At 42.7% G+C, this 15500-nt stretch overlaps 1 protein-coding gene across 1 annotated transcript in view; it reads right to left on the bottom strand.

Annotated features, from left to right (window-relative positions):
• Nucleotides 1-37: 37 nt before the first annotated feature.
• Nucleotides 38-15500, bottom strand: part of bin3 (bridging integrator 3) — a 28643-nt gene continuing 13180 nt past the window's right edge. Inside the window, exons 5-9 of the mRNA XM_051422672.1 lie at nt 14503-14639; nt 10219-10259; nt 5361-5502; nt 4136-4270; nt 38-1637 (exon numbers count right to left, since the gene is read on the bottom strand). Coding sequence (XP_051278632.1) covers nt 1491-1637; nt 4136-4270; nt 5361-5502; nt 10219-10259; nt 14503-14639 — 602 coding nt within the window. The 3' untranslated portion in view covers nt 38-1490. The remainder of the gene's footprint in view (nt 1638-4135; nt 4271-5360; nt 5503-10218; nt 10260-14502; nt 14640-15500) is intronic.

Below are 15500 nucleotides of genomic sequence, written 5' to 3'. Positions count from 1 at the left end.
AATAGTAAGTGGTTAACAATGCACATTCTATACATGGTTGCTTTTTTCACTGTTCATTTATTGCATGATTAATTATAAATTGAGATGACAACTGAGAAAAACGGTAATTTAACAGATTGTGGTATTATACATTTAAAAAAAACTAAATAAAACCAACTCTAATGTTAAAGTATTCACTTAGTGTTAAACAAAAACCACCTACAACTTAATTCTTCATTATTTAGAAAAACACCTTCATTAATACAGTTATTCATGAGTAACTCAAACAGTCTGCATTGCAGAACACAAAGACAGGCGATCAACTGAAAATGACTGAAGCAAATTCTTAATTTCAAAATCAAAACACGTCTTTCAAACAATAAATAGTCAACGTTTTGGTGTGACACCTCAAAATAACCCACTTACATCATATCGGAGCGATCAGTGTGTACATTACTGTGTAGTCCCATTACCTGGGTGTGTTCATCATACTGAGGCAGAACCTGATAAAGGTGGAAACAAAGGAGTGCAACGACAGTATGATTTGGTCCAGAATTTTAAAATTCCACAACCCTGGTGTAGAGAGTACAGAGAAAGGGACTTTCTCTAGAGTGCCAACAATGTGTGAGCTTCTTTGCTAACAAACCACAACAATAGAACAAATGATGGATGGTGTGAATAAAAGGAAATAGTGTGTCATGGTCAGTATTTTCCACTAGAGGGAGCACCAGCCTTTGTTTTGGACAGAAATTCGACTTCCAACAGCAACATGTTCTCTCTGCAGCCTGAGAGGTCGACCTTTCAACACCGCTGCAAAGGCACAATCTCACTTCACACAAGTAAGTTTTCATGTTACATCCACAGTCAGGACAATGTAGGCACATTATGTACAGGCGATGTTACCAATATCATCCTGTAAACCCCAATAAAAAGCCCTCATACGACATGGCACAGAGCTAAACGTACAAATAACCAGCAAAGGCCAAAATACAGAAATACATTTTTATGCCGCTAACCTGCAGTACGTTAAATAACATTCAGTCTGTGGTGTTTGTAATTTCAAAGTTGGGTAATAAAAACTATATTTCACAGATTGTTGGTAACACAGCAGATGTGACTAATAAAAACATTTCCTCACTTATTTCCTACTTTAAAAACAAATGCTTATAGACATCTTTGAAACCAAGAAGTGTAACCCTGTTAATTAGTTCTGACGAAAACGGTTTGATTCCTTTACTAAAAAAACAACAACATATTGGCTTATAATGTTGCACTTGGCTCATGGCTTAGTTAATGTGGCATTTCAGCTGCTTTGAGTTGCAGAGAGTCTGAGAATGAGACGTGAGTGTAGTGCAGGAGGAATGGGGGGTTGATGAGGCCGCAAGGAAACAAGCTGATAATCAGGTTAAGGCCATTGCTGTCCGTTTGAACTGTGCGGAGGAGCCTGAAAAGAGTGCAATCCATTCAGAGACGCATGAAAGGAGACCTTCCCGGTTTTCGGCTTTCCTCCCTCAGTCATCGGCGACAATGGACAGAGCCCGCAACTCGTTGAGCTTGGCCTCGGTCTCCCTCTTCCTCTGCTCATCAGTCAACCCTGCCTGGTCGATCTGGTCTGTTAACTCGCTGAAGATCTTGTGCATTTCGGTGAAATAGACCACCTGGGGGGACGGGGGGGGGGAGACGGAAAAATAAAAATTAGTCTGTGATGGCAGAAAAAAATAGTCCTGTCTGTCCTCTGATAAAGACAGGACAGGGTGAGTCCACAGACCTTTCATGGATGCCTTGCAGGAAAAACTCCAGATTCATATCCAAAGTCTGCTCCACTCGCACAATCTAACCTTGCTTTTACTTACACTAGTCGGAAGCTGCTGGTCTCATACCTCTTCAACCCCGCTAATGAGAAGTGATTCGAGAGAAGAAGAGGGAGCCCACAGATATCAAACAACTCCGACAAAGCCCCAAAAACCCAGCGCTTCAGTGGGTAGTGACCCTGCTTTTCTCTCCCAATCTGAACAAGAGATAGAGAGTGTTCACTGAAAGCTTTCTTGACACTTCCCACCCCTGCTTCTTCCCCTTAGTTCATGAGTCAGGCTCCCTAGAGAGTTGCTTTGATGATTAATAGACTTTAATCACATTACAAGACTCCAGAAGAGTAGGCAGAGAATGAAAGTACTGGGAAATACAACCCCTTGAAAACCCACACACACACACACACACACACACACACACACACACACACACACACACACACACACACACACACACACACACACACACACACACACACACACACACACACACACACACACACACACACACACACACACCTCAATATTTATTCATGTAGCAATGTATACGATACCATGCTCTTAAGGGGGCATCGTTGGCTTCTCGGAAATTGCATGTGTGTCCTATTGTAGGCCGAAACAGCATGACCAACCAACATACCAATGGGAGAAATGTTTGCTCATTTGCTGAGGGCCAGGACAGAATAGGTCAAATTGGAAATTAACTAAGAATCATCCATCTTATATAGAAATAATGTTTGTCTCACTATGTCAAGAGCAGATTTGACGCTGTCAGCCAAAAGGAAAAAAGTCAAGTTTCTAAACCACACTGTACAAGCCTTTTTAAGTGCTCAGTCTGAAAGACCTTTGTATGTTTATACCAATATTTGCCACCTAAACCACATGAGTGGGCCATAAGTATCGGGTTACTGCTGTTTGTGGGGGTAAAGCGGATATTTTTTTTCCCCAAAAGTGGCTTGTTGAAAGGGCCATCGGAAATGTCCATATGACCAGTGATGATAATGTACACCAGACCAGTGTCTGGGTGCCCTCTGTAGCAAAGACACTCTACTATTACAATTAGACGAGTCACCACGAGGAGTAAACGCAGCCTCACACAACTGTGACCACCTACGATACAAAAAGGAGCCTTTGGGTAAAGCAGAGCTTTAATTTGCATGACTTCTGTCTGGGCATTTTAACATACCATAGTCCCAGCTGATTAATATTTATACAGAGAGGTTACACTTTGACCTCTAAGCCTACAAAAATAATGAATAATTTAGGTTGCATTCTTAACAATGCGTGACCACTGTTTCAGGAAACAAAGAAAATCAACTGAAAAAAGGACAAAGAAAGTAATCTTTTTGTGTGTTTTTTCCACAATGAACATATGCAGCAGAGAATGCCAAACTGAAAGAAACAAATCAAGACAATGTCTCAATTCATCAACATCCGTACAGGTGGACAGGTCAGGCCAAGTGTCCCACTGACAGTCGCTGGACAGGACTCGTGGTAGTGAAGCTGAAGGCTCACAACAAAGGCAGCCTTTGTGCCTTTTCCTGCTGCCGCTGGGAGCTGAGCAGCGGCTGGGAGAGAAGGGAGTGGAGGATGAAACCAAACACATGCAGCAAGGCTGGGGATGAGGTCCACTGGTCCTCTGGCCACCCACGTGTGGCTGTGTGTGTGTAAACATGTGTAAATGCTCATTCATGTGCGTGAGCTATGTGAACAAAGATACTGTAGACAGAATAAAATAGCATCAGTGTGACTAATAAGTGGTCTTGCACCATGGGAAGCCAGGTAGAAAGGTAAAAACGTGATTTGACCTTACGAGATAAAAGACCAATATAAATACAGGAAATATTTAATGTTGGTTATATTTGAGTGCTCTGTTTGCTAATTTTAACTTCAAAGTACATCATACAACTCCATAATTGTCATTAGGTCTAGGATAATCCAGTTAACTAATTAGGAGTGTGCCAGTGACTGTCCCAAAGAGGAAATGACATGGCAGGTCTGGGGTGGGGGAGGGGGACATGGTGGCGCTAACTTGAGACGCCCAGCTGCTTTAAGAGAAGCTTCAGGTTAGAGGGTGACTTGCAGGGCTGCAGTGGAGCCAGACAGATGAGGCCTTCCTGGGCTAAACACAGTAGTGTGGGCCGTCACTGGGGGTTAATCGCATTAGGACTGCGTGGAGGGAGACAGACTGCCAGGATTATACACTCCCTTCCATCAGACACTTTATCCACTGTTTAAACAATGCTCAGAGGGCGTAACAGCACATTGTGGGGTGGGTGTGTGCGTGCGTGAATGCGTGAGCGCCTCATTGTGTGCGCATGTCGGGAGGGGAGGGGGGGGACGCTAACCTGTGCCCTGATGAGAGCCTCAAAGCTGGGCTGGAAGTAGTCGATGCGGCTGTGGTAGAACTTGGGCATCTCATCCAGCAGCTGCTTATTCTTGGCTTCAAAGTCATCTTTGACTGGTCGGAGCTCCTCTCTGGCCTGGGGTGTGGAGGGGAGAGAGGAAACAAAGGAACAGGTCACCAGCGGTCACGATCAGCTCTAACTTTATACAACATCCTCTCATTTCACCACATCAGCTCATAATTGACAAATAATTCGACAAATTCTTCCATAAAAAATGGTGCAAAGAGTCACAGATTATGAAAAAAAAACAAATACCTGCAAAGAGAAACAAGTTAGTTTTAAGTATTTCAGCACTGAAGACATCTTTGGTGTCCTTTTTCTTATTGTTCAGATATTTGCCTAATTCCCACGGAGAAGCAGTGCAAAAAAAAGGCTGTAATCACGACCACAGTGAGGAGGAGTGGGTAATGTGGGCAGACTTGGCTGTGAGTGGACTCCAGCACCACTGATCTGTGTGTGAATGTATTAGTGGGTAGTCTACTGTAGGCATGGAGTTATGGAATGCACAATGAATATGTGTGAGAGGGTGAGAATTTTTATTAAGCGGTGGGGGGGGGGGTTTGCTATATTCAAACTACAACATATTGTTTATCTGCTGCATTATGGCATGATCATTAGTTAGTTTTCTTTACACATGCCAGCTGAAATGGCATACGAGTGTTTTGTCAAGATCATTTCTTTAAGTGCACAGGGATTCAAAGGGCAGGGATGTAGGGGCCTCTTCAAGGCTTTGTTCCCCTGACAGTGCTTTTCTCAATGTGTGTGGGTGGCTCGCCATGTGAGGATGTGTTAGAGGCAATAGCATAGGCAACACTGCAGCGCTATCTGTGAATGTGTGCGCTTCTGTAGTGGCCTCATGGTGTGTATGTGTGTGTGTCTACAATTCTCAATTACGTGCCTGTAGATGTGCAGCAGTGCCTTTTTGAAAAGGCACTACTTGAGAGCCTGGTAGCTTGCGTGGGTGAAGGAGCGCACATGTACAGTATGCATGTGCTCAACTATTTTTGTTCATATCCAGTCAGCATTTGTGTCTTTCTCCACTTATTGCGCTCTATTCACAATACGTGCAGCATGTAAGAGCAAGTGAACCCTGCTCCTCTGCAGATAGAGGGAGCATTGGAGTGGACCAACACGTGCACCGATGCAAGCTTTAAACTCACAGTACCTGATGTAGTTTGACCATAACGGGCCCAGTTTTTTCTTTCTCTTCATACTTTTCCACTTTGGACTGCAACCGTTTGTAGTCCTGCAGCGCCTGTTCCCGGCGTTTCACTGCCATGTTGAGGCTGGGGAAGACGCCACTGTACCTGCAACAAACCAGCACACAGACAACCTTAGACATCTCTGACACAACCAATTGCACACTAAACAAACCACACACACATAAGCATGCACAAACAAAAACCCAGACGCTGGAGTAGTCAAATGGCAAAAAAAAAAAAATAAGTAAATAAAATAAAAATCACAGAATTTTCTGGGAGAAACGTTACCGAAATTAAAACAGCCTTCCTTGCTCTATGAAATTTGTGGAAATGAATTTTGTATTGCACCCTATCTTAATAAAAGTCATTATGAATTAATAAAATCCCTCTCCTCAACATCTTATTGTCGAGGTACTCTCAAACCCCAGAGGACAGCTCTGCATTAAGCTTCCTCTAATCTATTATCTAATTACTGTAGTTCAAAATGGCATGAAACAATTCATTTTGTGACAATTATCATATTCCAAATGAAAATATATTCTTGCAACGAGAATCCTAGTCTTCTGCACTAAAAATAGGAAAACACTCATCTGTAACTTAGCAACAGGAGTCTGAGCTTCATCCTGGGACTTGTTGCACTGGTTTTGTGGCTGCTTTTAATGGGAAGCAGGAATACTGTATACAGGAAATATTCAACCCAATAATATTTAATACAAAAATAAATGTAAAGTTAGCATACCTGAATGATACATAACAAAAAGTATCTTCTAAACGTATGCACCATTAAGATACAGCTAAAGACTGAGCATTATTTCTTTAAATTGAGGTAGCTATGCTCCATTTTCATTAGTTTTAAACGACAAAGGATTTACAACAACTGAGAAGGGGAAATTAGACAGCAGCATGAGTTCTTATTAAAATCCCAGCAGTCATTAACAAACGAACAGTAAAGCAAACCAGACGACCGTTAAGAAACAAACTGGTGGCCTTTCTATCATGTAAACACAAACCAGCGACAGTGAGAGTGTTTTTAAAAAGCAGGCCCTAAAATTATTCACACAGGTGTCTGCTACATGTGAGTCAGTAATAAAAACAATCGTAATGAAGAGTGAGCTATAGCTTTTTTGAATGACTCATTTAAAGCATTTCATCAACTGTGTAGGCACACTACTACAATAGTTTATTATGTGCACCTCCGCCCATAGTGTTATTGGCCACAAAATGTGTGGGCATCATCATTTACGTTCCTCTCCAAGCCAACCCTTGCCCAGCTCCGTACATCAGATGAGGGAACCACAGAGAATCTGTGGATTGATTGTGAAATCCTAGATTACGATTGTGTCTGCCCATGCACCTTACCAGAGGGCGAGAGGGGGGAGTAGAAAGTAATACGTACTGAGGCTCAGTCTCAGACAAGCAGGGTTTTTTTTTACTACAGGAAGTTAAGCAAGGAGTGGTCTTGTAGCATTTGAGTGACATCACAGAGCTCAGCTCAGCCCAGCCCCACGGCCCACGCTCTACCGCTATTTATAAAATACCACTTTGGCCCAGTTTATGGCAGGGGTGGATGCCGATCCTCAAGTCTACTATCTGTTCCAGTGTACACATACTTGAAGTGCCAAGGGATTATGTAACTGCCCTCTAGGCATAACTGCTCTCCAACACGATCCTACTGGCTGATGACAACGCAGCAGCAAACCAGCTTTCAGGCTGATCACATTCTCACCAGTACACTTCACCTGACAGCACGGTGCAATTTCCTCATAACACACCACAAATGGCCTGCTGTTTGTGCTCTAAAGTGGGACAACACTGCCAGCAACTACTATGTTTCAGTACTCTGAGAGACTTAAGGGCCACTGCTCTCCTGGCGCTGAAGGAGGAGGAAGAGCTAGACACAAAGCCAATTGCTTGTTAACCCATTCCTATCATTTCCATGCTGGATGCTGATGTCTCACTGTTGTATTCAGGACTCTCTGTGTCCAGAAGTTACAGTGACTCAGCTGTGCCAAAGGCTCCCACACAAGAATATGCAACAGTGGCCCTCGTTGAAGGTGACTATACATACTTTGTAATGATAGTTTGGTCTGAAAATGTCCATGCACTGGATATTTCCCTCGATGTCCTGGCCTTGGCTGGACAACTACCGGTCAGCCGGTAGTATGCTAGATCTGCATTTGCGGTGAGTCTTGCCTGAATGAGGTCTTACGCTGGTTGAGGGCTGCATGGGGGCCAAGGGCACACCACTGTCCATGTGACAGGTCAGGGTGTGGTGAACTGGCTGGATGGAAATAGCATCTGGACCAGAGAGTGTGTTTATGAGCAGCTGCCAATCCACAGACAGGCCAGTCTGACCCGTCGGCCAAGCCCAAGTCTGGTCTAGACACCCTCAGTCTAGCAGGCTGGCTGTCCCTCTTGACTATCACCATCACATAACTCACTACTGCAAAAAACACACAGCAAACCACTAAAAATATGGGAAAGGGAATTGTTTATGTGCAAATTACCACCTCCAATGTGTCACGCTCTCAGATGAAGACTTAAGAGTGTCAGAGAAGGTTACATCACGTGGCAAGTTTTGTTAAAATATGCTTACTGTGTGTGTAAAATAACTACCACCTGTTGTATAAATGGTTTAGGAGCAGTGGACCATGGGAATTTGAGTGTGTGACGTACATGCCAGCGAAACCCTCTTTTGTCTCGGCAGGAAGAGAGTTTGATCTGCTGCAACTTGCCTTTTGTTTTGTTGATCAAAACTCATACAACTCACGCAGCCTGGATACACCATACACCAGATAAGTTGGGAAAAAACATAGATAACCTCACAGCAAACATCCCGAGCACAAAAAGCTGAACTTCAATTCCAAAAATTCAACAACAGAATGAGATCGAATTCAATCACTGCCCCTCAAAAAAACGATCAGCCCCACAGCCAAGACCAAATAGTCCCGTCGGCTCCAGGACTCACAACCTGCTCCAGGGGCAGAGTCTTCCTCTGATTGAGAGGGGTGAATGTGGCTTGTCCAGTCAGTGCTCAACTCAGGGCAGAGGTTTCAAAACAGACTTGACTTCTGTCAAACCCAAAAGAGCAACGGAGCAGAAAGGGCTAGGTTAGGAGGCAGAGATAACACAAATGCCTCAATGCCCACGCATTCCCCTCCCCTCACATAAATACAGTGATGTCACACAGTGACCCCGCTGAGTGGATGAAATCCACATCTGGGCTTGAGAGAGAAAGAAAGAGACACCGGGGTGCGGGGGGCTGAGTGGGGGGCTGCCTCTTTTTCATTTGTTTACCGTACATTTTACCACATTGAGTATTAAGGATGGATGCCAAAATGATAAATAGTAATCTCACACACACTCTCACTCTCACTCTCACACACACACACACACTTCAAGGTCTTCCATTAAAATTAACGTTCTCCTTTTCAACTCTTCTCTAATTCTCTTTATGATGACACAAGATCACCAATGGAGTATTCTGAGACTGAGTAAACAATGAAAAATATTCATTAGTGATGGACTAATGGAATCTTAATGGAAGCTTTAAAGTATAGCAGCTTTTGTGTCTCAGTTTTATACAGTGGACACTTTGATAAACTAATAATTAATAGTGCGGTGTTTTTAAGGAGGGAAAAAGTTAATTAAGAGGTCAGTTCAGCTTAGCCTCAAAACTCGTTTATGAACTAAACTTCCTCTGCTCTATTTCAGAATCATGTAAATGGCAAACTTTATGGTCTAAAATGCCGTCTCTGGGTTTGTGTGTATGTGTTTGTATGAGAGAGTGCACTGTCCTGAGACAGTTCTCCTCTTCAACCAATCCACGGCTCTGGGCCCAGGAAGCTGGGCCCTTTGCCATATTCTGAGCCTGCCCACACGTCCGCCTGCCGCCCACCAGGAAGAGGAAATTAGAACCATTCCATCCTGTCATTGCTCCGCCACCAGAGCACACGAGGAAGAAAGGGCTTAACACACACACGCAAACACACACACACACACACACACACACAACTTATTCATGTTTTATGGAGGAATCTTTTCACATTGGTTATTTTGAAAAATAAACTAAGAGTCTTGCAATAGCAATAAAAACATATGCACATGCTCTATTACACAGCATATGTTTAATCTCCTGGGAGGAGCCAAGAGGAGGAAGCAAACCTTAACAAGCGCTCCGGAAGAGGGGTGGGATAGTCAAACCACTCCCTTCAGTACCTCTGCTTTGCATGTGCATGTGTACAGTATGTGTGTGTGTGTGTGTGTGTGTGTGTGTGTGTGTGTGTGTGTGTGTTTGAAAAAGTGAGGCTTAAGGAATGGAATAGCACTCACAGTCTGCTCAAATGGGGGCGAGTATTAGGAATGAGAACCAAATAAACTTTCTTCCAGACACACTACCACCACAGCAGCACCACTCACTCCCTAGTTCATTTTTATAACCTGTATAACTACACTGCAGGACTTCCTGTGGTCATGCACTACCAGGGTGAAGAGCAAAGCTGGGTCACATAGTAAAAATGTTACTAGGCACTGGACTTAGTCTGCCTAGAGTGTCATATGGATTTACCACATCACGAACATGAAGCCACAAAAACTGAAATACATTGCATTTACAGTACTTCCTGTGATTGTGTAAGGCATTTAAATTCACTGTATGGCCTTATGTGGAAAAACTCCACCACTCTGCTACTCCAAACAAATGTTAAACTTATCGGCAACAACTATTTGACCCTAGTATTGAGACATTTAAGGCCAACCCTTAAAATATAGCAATACAAAAAAAAAACCTCAAGAACATGAGAAATCAAGAAGGGCACTTACTTTTTTAGAGGGTCGATAACAGTCTTCTGGATCTGGTTGACCTGTGATAAAAAGAACAGTTAACATAAGCAATGAACACCACTATATCAAGGGAAGTGACATTACAAATTGTTATTCATTGTCAAATTGAGTTACATCAAAACTGTAGCTTTTACATCTCTCGCTCATTAGCTGCTAAGTAATGCCACTGCACAAACATCAACAATTGTGTATATTTCAAACAGAGCACTCAAGGGTGGGGGGGGGGGTCTTGCAAAGAAACTTTCATGACGTTGACTCTTTTATTGTACACAAGCCCTGAGGAGAAACCCCTGAATATTCATTGAGCTTGCGATACAAAAGGATGGAACTGTCAGGGGACGGACATGAAAGCAAAGCCCAACTGATTTCAAATCCTGTGGAGGGTGGGCTGCCTTACAAGATGAAAGTTCTTTGCAAACAAACATTTTAACAATAACAGTTTATATTTTCCTGCATTCTCCTTCTGGTTGCCAGAACCAACAGGGGAGGGAAGGAGGGGAAGGGGGGTGTTAAATGGAAGTAAACGAGCATCTCATCTTGAGGCCTCCAGCCCCGGCACCAAGTCTCATCGACAGAAGTTGGCGCACAATTAATAAAGTTTCCAGCGTCATTTACATTGCAGATTCAAAATGACTGTTACTACTGGATCTTTGAGCATGACACAAAGCTAAGTTAACCAGGCAATTGAGTCAAGTGAAGAGTAAATGCTAAGAACAGAGAAGCAGAATTTAAAGCAGCGAGATGTGAAGTGACAGCTGCATGAAAACAGTGAGCAGCTCCACTAATCATATGTTCACTCGCTATTGGAAGGACAGTCAATCACACAACAACAAGGAAGCGAGATCGCAGCTGTGCTTTGTAAAAATGCCCTGACCATCTATGAGATATACAGCAACACTCTCTGCTTCACTCCGGCAGATTTCCAAGTACAAAATGGTTGATTGTGGTTTGAGGGAAAACAGAGAACCAATAACAAATAAGTACATGGGAATTCACATTTTCTTTGTTTTACATATTCACACCATCCCCCCCTCCTCGACTTGAGCTGCGCCGCTGCTTCTAAGGTGAGAGCATGCAGCGAGGAGGGAGAACAACAGCGGCAGATTTGCTTAAGCATGCTGGTGCCCTCTACCCTCTGCCCCTTCCCACAGAGAGGGGGGGCAGAACTATTCCTTGGAGGCCCTGCAGAGCCTGAGGCCGACGCTCAAGCAGTAGTCTCCATCAGTGAGTCACGGGGCAGAGGCCATCCTGGCACACAGGCCTCCCAAAAATACACACAGATCGCAGAGGAAATCAATATCCCTGCAAACGGAGCATCCTCTACTGCGCTGCCGCCATCTACACTGGGGCTCAGCTTCGGCAGCAGTGTGCCGGCGGGGCTGTGCGCCCTCCTCAGCCCCAGAAATAAACACACAGACCTGGGCCACTGCTGCCTTCATTATCGCTGCACGTTTTATCTGCTGGCTCTCTCACTTGCGGGCCCTGCGGCAGAACATCTCGTCTCAACACGGAGAAGAGCAAAGGGTGGATGCTTTTGTGTCTGTTTTGCTGGAGCAATAGGGTTTGCTGTTGGTGCCGTCAGAATCAACAGTCAGCTTGAAGGTAGAAGCTCGAGCAGTGTTCGAGTGAGCTCTGCTGGATTTTAAACACCTAGCAAACCTGAGGTGATATTCCACATAGCAGACTGACCAGAAAGTGCTCGCAATCACTATTTTGCCTTTAGCTCACTTTTAGCCACACAGCCCTGCCCAAACCTGGAACTGAACATTGTGTTAAGCCAAGGATTTTTATTTAGTAAGACTGAAATAAGTGCAGAGAAAATCAGGTGTGACCTAGCTGTCAAAATCCACTGTGGATGAAAGTGCGTTAAAAAAAAATACAACCACGTCAATACAGTTGGTGACTGTTGTCCTCCACAAGTGAAAAACTGTGCTGCCTAGCTGAATCACTGTCAAACACATCCCAGTCACAGGGCCAAAGAGGAAAACTACACAGCATGGAGCCAGAAAATAGAATCACAACTACACACTATAAAGACGAGCTGTGCCTTTAGCTACTAGGGACTGTTTAAAATGTAAAAATACAAAATCACATTAAAATGAGAGATGACTAAGTGGATGAGGGTACCGAGGAGGACTGTGCAAGCTCAATCAGGATCCAGCAATGGCCTGACCTATCAGGTGGATTAGAACCCAACATCCCTATTGACAATCAACTGTGCGCTGGTGAAAAGTCTTCAATTCCAAATTTGAAGGAAAATGTAAAAAAGAAAATTTGATATTGTGTAAAATCTGAAGAATGTAAAAGTTAGTCTATACTGAAAACAGTCAAACTGGCAGGAGTGCACTCCTGGGCACTAGACCAAGCCAAGTCCTGGAACATACGCACCTCGGGTCACAAACCCACACGCTCCATCCAACCCACATTCTACTTTGTCTAGTCACTCAAAATTGCTCCTGTAAAATTTGATGAGCTGTGAGCAGAGCCCGTCTAAAAGACTGGTATGTTTAAGCTGAAGAAGAAAAGAAAGAAACAAAAGTGACTGCTACACTATGGTTTCTTAAACTCCCCCTTACACGTTTAGCACATTTAACATTCATTACAATGACTTAAGTATAGAAAAAGTATAAAAAGTATAAAGAAAACTCATTATGCTTAAAATACAAATCGAGTAAACAACTCATGCTACTTAGATTGACAATATAATTCAAAATGGATTCAATCAGTTTTAATGATAAGAGAGTTTGGGTTGTTGCATAGACAATGCTTCACTCACATATCTTGGGGGAAAGGTAACGGTTTGATTTTCTATGGAAATTGGGCCAGTTCATGAGGTTTTGCAGAAAATATAAATCATGTCCACTCAACCCCATATATACAAATCCAGATGGTGTGCTATTCCCAAGATACTACACTACAATTTAACCATGGGGGATTCAAAAATGCACTTTCTAGAAAGGTATTCATTTTCTCCACCTAGTTAGATCATTGTTGTGTAAAAGGTTATGAAATCATTCTGGTACACATCTAAATGTGAAAAGAAAGGGGAATATTTCTGAGGCAACAAATGTGAAAAGCACAGAACACCTAACAGCAGGGCAATGAGTCAAGAAAACACAGATGGAAAAAAGTCAATCGGTATATGCCTTTAGTGTGATCTCCTGTGTTCTCCTGTATTTTTTCCTCTTTAAAAGTCTAGCCTTCACAGTGTAGTGCCTTGAGGATGCACACATGCGGTGCCACTATGATTCACATTATAACTACCTTTGGCGATGATTCTAATCAAAAACCTGAAGTGCAACCGGCAAATAATCTGAAGAGGCCTGACAGCCAAAGAAGAGATCTTCACAGCTGTGAGAGAGCGAGGCAAGAGTATTCTGTACTGCTTAGAGTTCTGGAAAGCAATATCTATCTGCCTATCTACGGTTGCCCCTTAGGACAAAACATACAAGAGTGAAAAACACAAAGATTACAAGAATCGCACTCCAAATCAACAAATACATTACAATACAAACAAAACAAAATGTATAACAAGACAGGAAATGTTGGTGACGGAAGTGACCATATTTTAACCACACTAGCGGAATAGCTCTATGGATGGCAATGTCACTTTGAGTCTGCCTGTTTGTCTGCAGGGGGATTTGAGAATAATAGTAAGTATTATTATTTCAAGCTGCTTACAGTGGCTCTTCTCCACGAAGGAGGAAACAACCAACTGTTTGCTTGACTATATGAGGTTGGGTGAACTAATAATGTAAAAAAAGAAAAAAAAAGTTTTGAAGAAAAGCCAAATGTTTGTTTTAATAAGTAATGCAAGCAATACACTAGACTTGTTACTTATATGAATTTAATGGTAGAGAATATTTTTTCTGTTGAGGAAAAGGCCTTTCCATTGTATGAGTTATTTTAGACACCAGTGAGTCACAAATGCATCAATTTTCACAGCTGATAACCAGTAGCTTGAGCTTATAGAGGATGATGCCACAGATGCTTTTCAAAAACAGCAGAAGGAAAGACATACGGATAGTTTTTAGTCCACAGGCTGCACAATATTGACAAATATGAAAACATGCATTTTCAAAAAAAACTAGTCTAGTTTCCTACTTTGTATGTCTGAGGAAAGACATTTCCCCCGATACCAATCTAATGGTATCAGTGCCAATGGCAAGTGCCAAGAAAACAAAGCGGAGAAAGATAGCAAAAGAGTGAGATAAAACACAAAATTTTAAAGTGTGAAAGACTGTGGGATTGATTCTGACTGACCTTCTCCTGGTTGAAGGAGTCCATCCTTTTCATGGCCGTATCTAAAGCAGTCATGGACTCCAGGAAGGCCTGATCCTGCTCACACAACGGGTTACTCAGCAGGTCTGCAGAGATCTTCACAGCTGCTTTGGACATGGCTGACACACAGACACACACACACAAAGAAGAGGATACTGTTAAAACATAGTTAAATAACTTTTTGAAAAGACAATCATGTAGATTAAAGTCCATATAAATGATTACTGAAGATGTCCTCAGCTACACATTCTAATCCAATTCAGGACCAGATTTCTTTACATTGTTCTGGGGGCAGTTTTTGTGGATTACACTAAGGCTTAAAGTGTTTCATCAGTGTATGAGTTTGTATGTGGTAGGGTCTTCAGAAGTGAGCTTTTGGGAAATAACTAAAGAGCAAAAGTAGAATGGCGCAGTGCTGAGGGGTTGGTAGGGCTGGCTGCCGTGTTAAATATTCACTAGAGCACCAAGAATCTTTGCAATGTTTTTACACTGACAGCACCAATTACTGTTAATCTGCACTCATGCCACTTTGTTTAGACACAGAGCACATATCAGATTATGGCTTTACAGTCAAAATAAATGAGCTTCACCGAGGAGACACAAGCTGACAGGAGAGGCTGTGGTGAAAATGGGCTTCATGGAGATCTGGAACAGTCTTTTCACACTACCTTGGGATTCTCTGAAGAACAATTTTCAAGCAATCAATTATTGTGGTGTGGCGCCTCCGCATCTCCCTCCTTTTGACAAGTAGCAAATTGCTTGATTTTGACATTGTCTGATATAACAGAGACATGTTGATTATGGGGTCATGAAAATCAAAAGGTGATCTGTGGGTACTGATTTAATTATTTGTATTACTAGCGTAATAAGTGAAATCCCTGGTAATAACCTGGGACTGAAGCGAAAATGAACAATTTCTCAGTATGAAAAGCACAGTTATCCCTGCCACTTTCTTTGCCTTCTGTTACTTAGTCTAATTG

This window comes from Dicentrarchus labrax, unplaced genomic scaffold, assembly GCF_905237075.1.
Source record: "Dicentrarchus labrax unplaced genomic scaffold, dlabrax2021, whole genome shotgun sequence".
NCBI lineage: Eukaryota > Metazoa > Chordata > Actinopteri > Moronidae > Dicentrarchus > Dicentrarchus labrax.
This window is presented reverse-complemented; position numbering and strand designations above follow the sequence as displayed.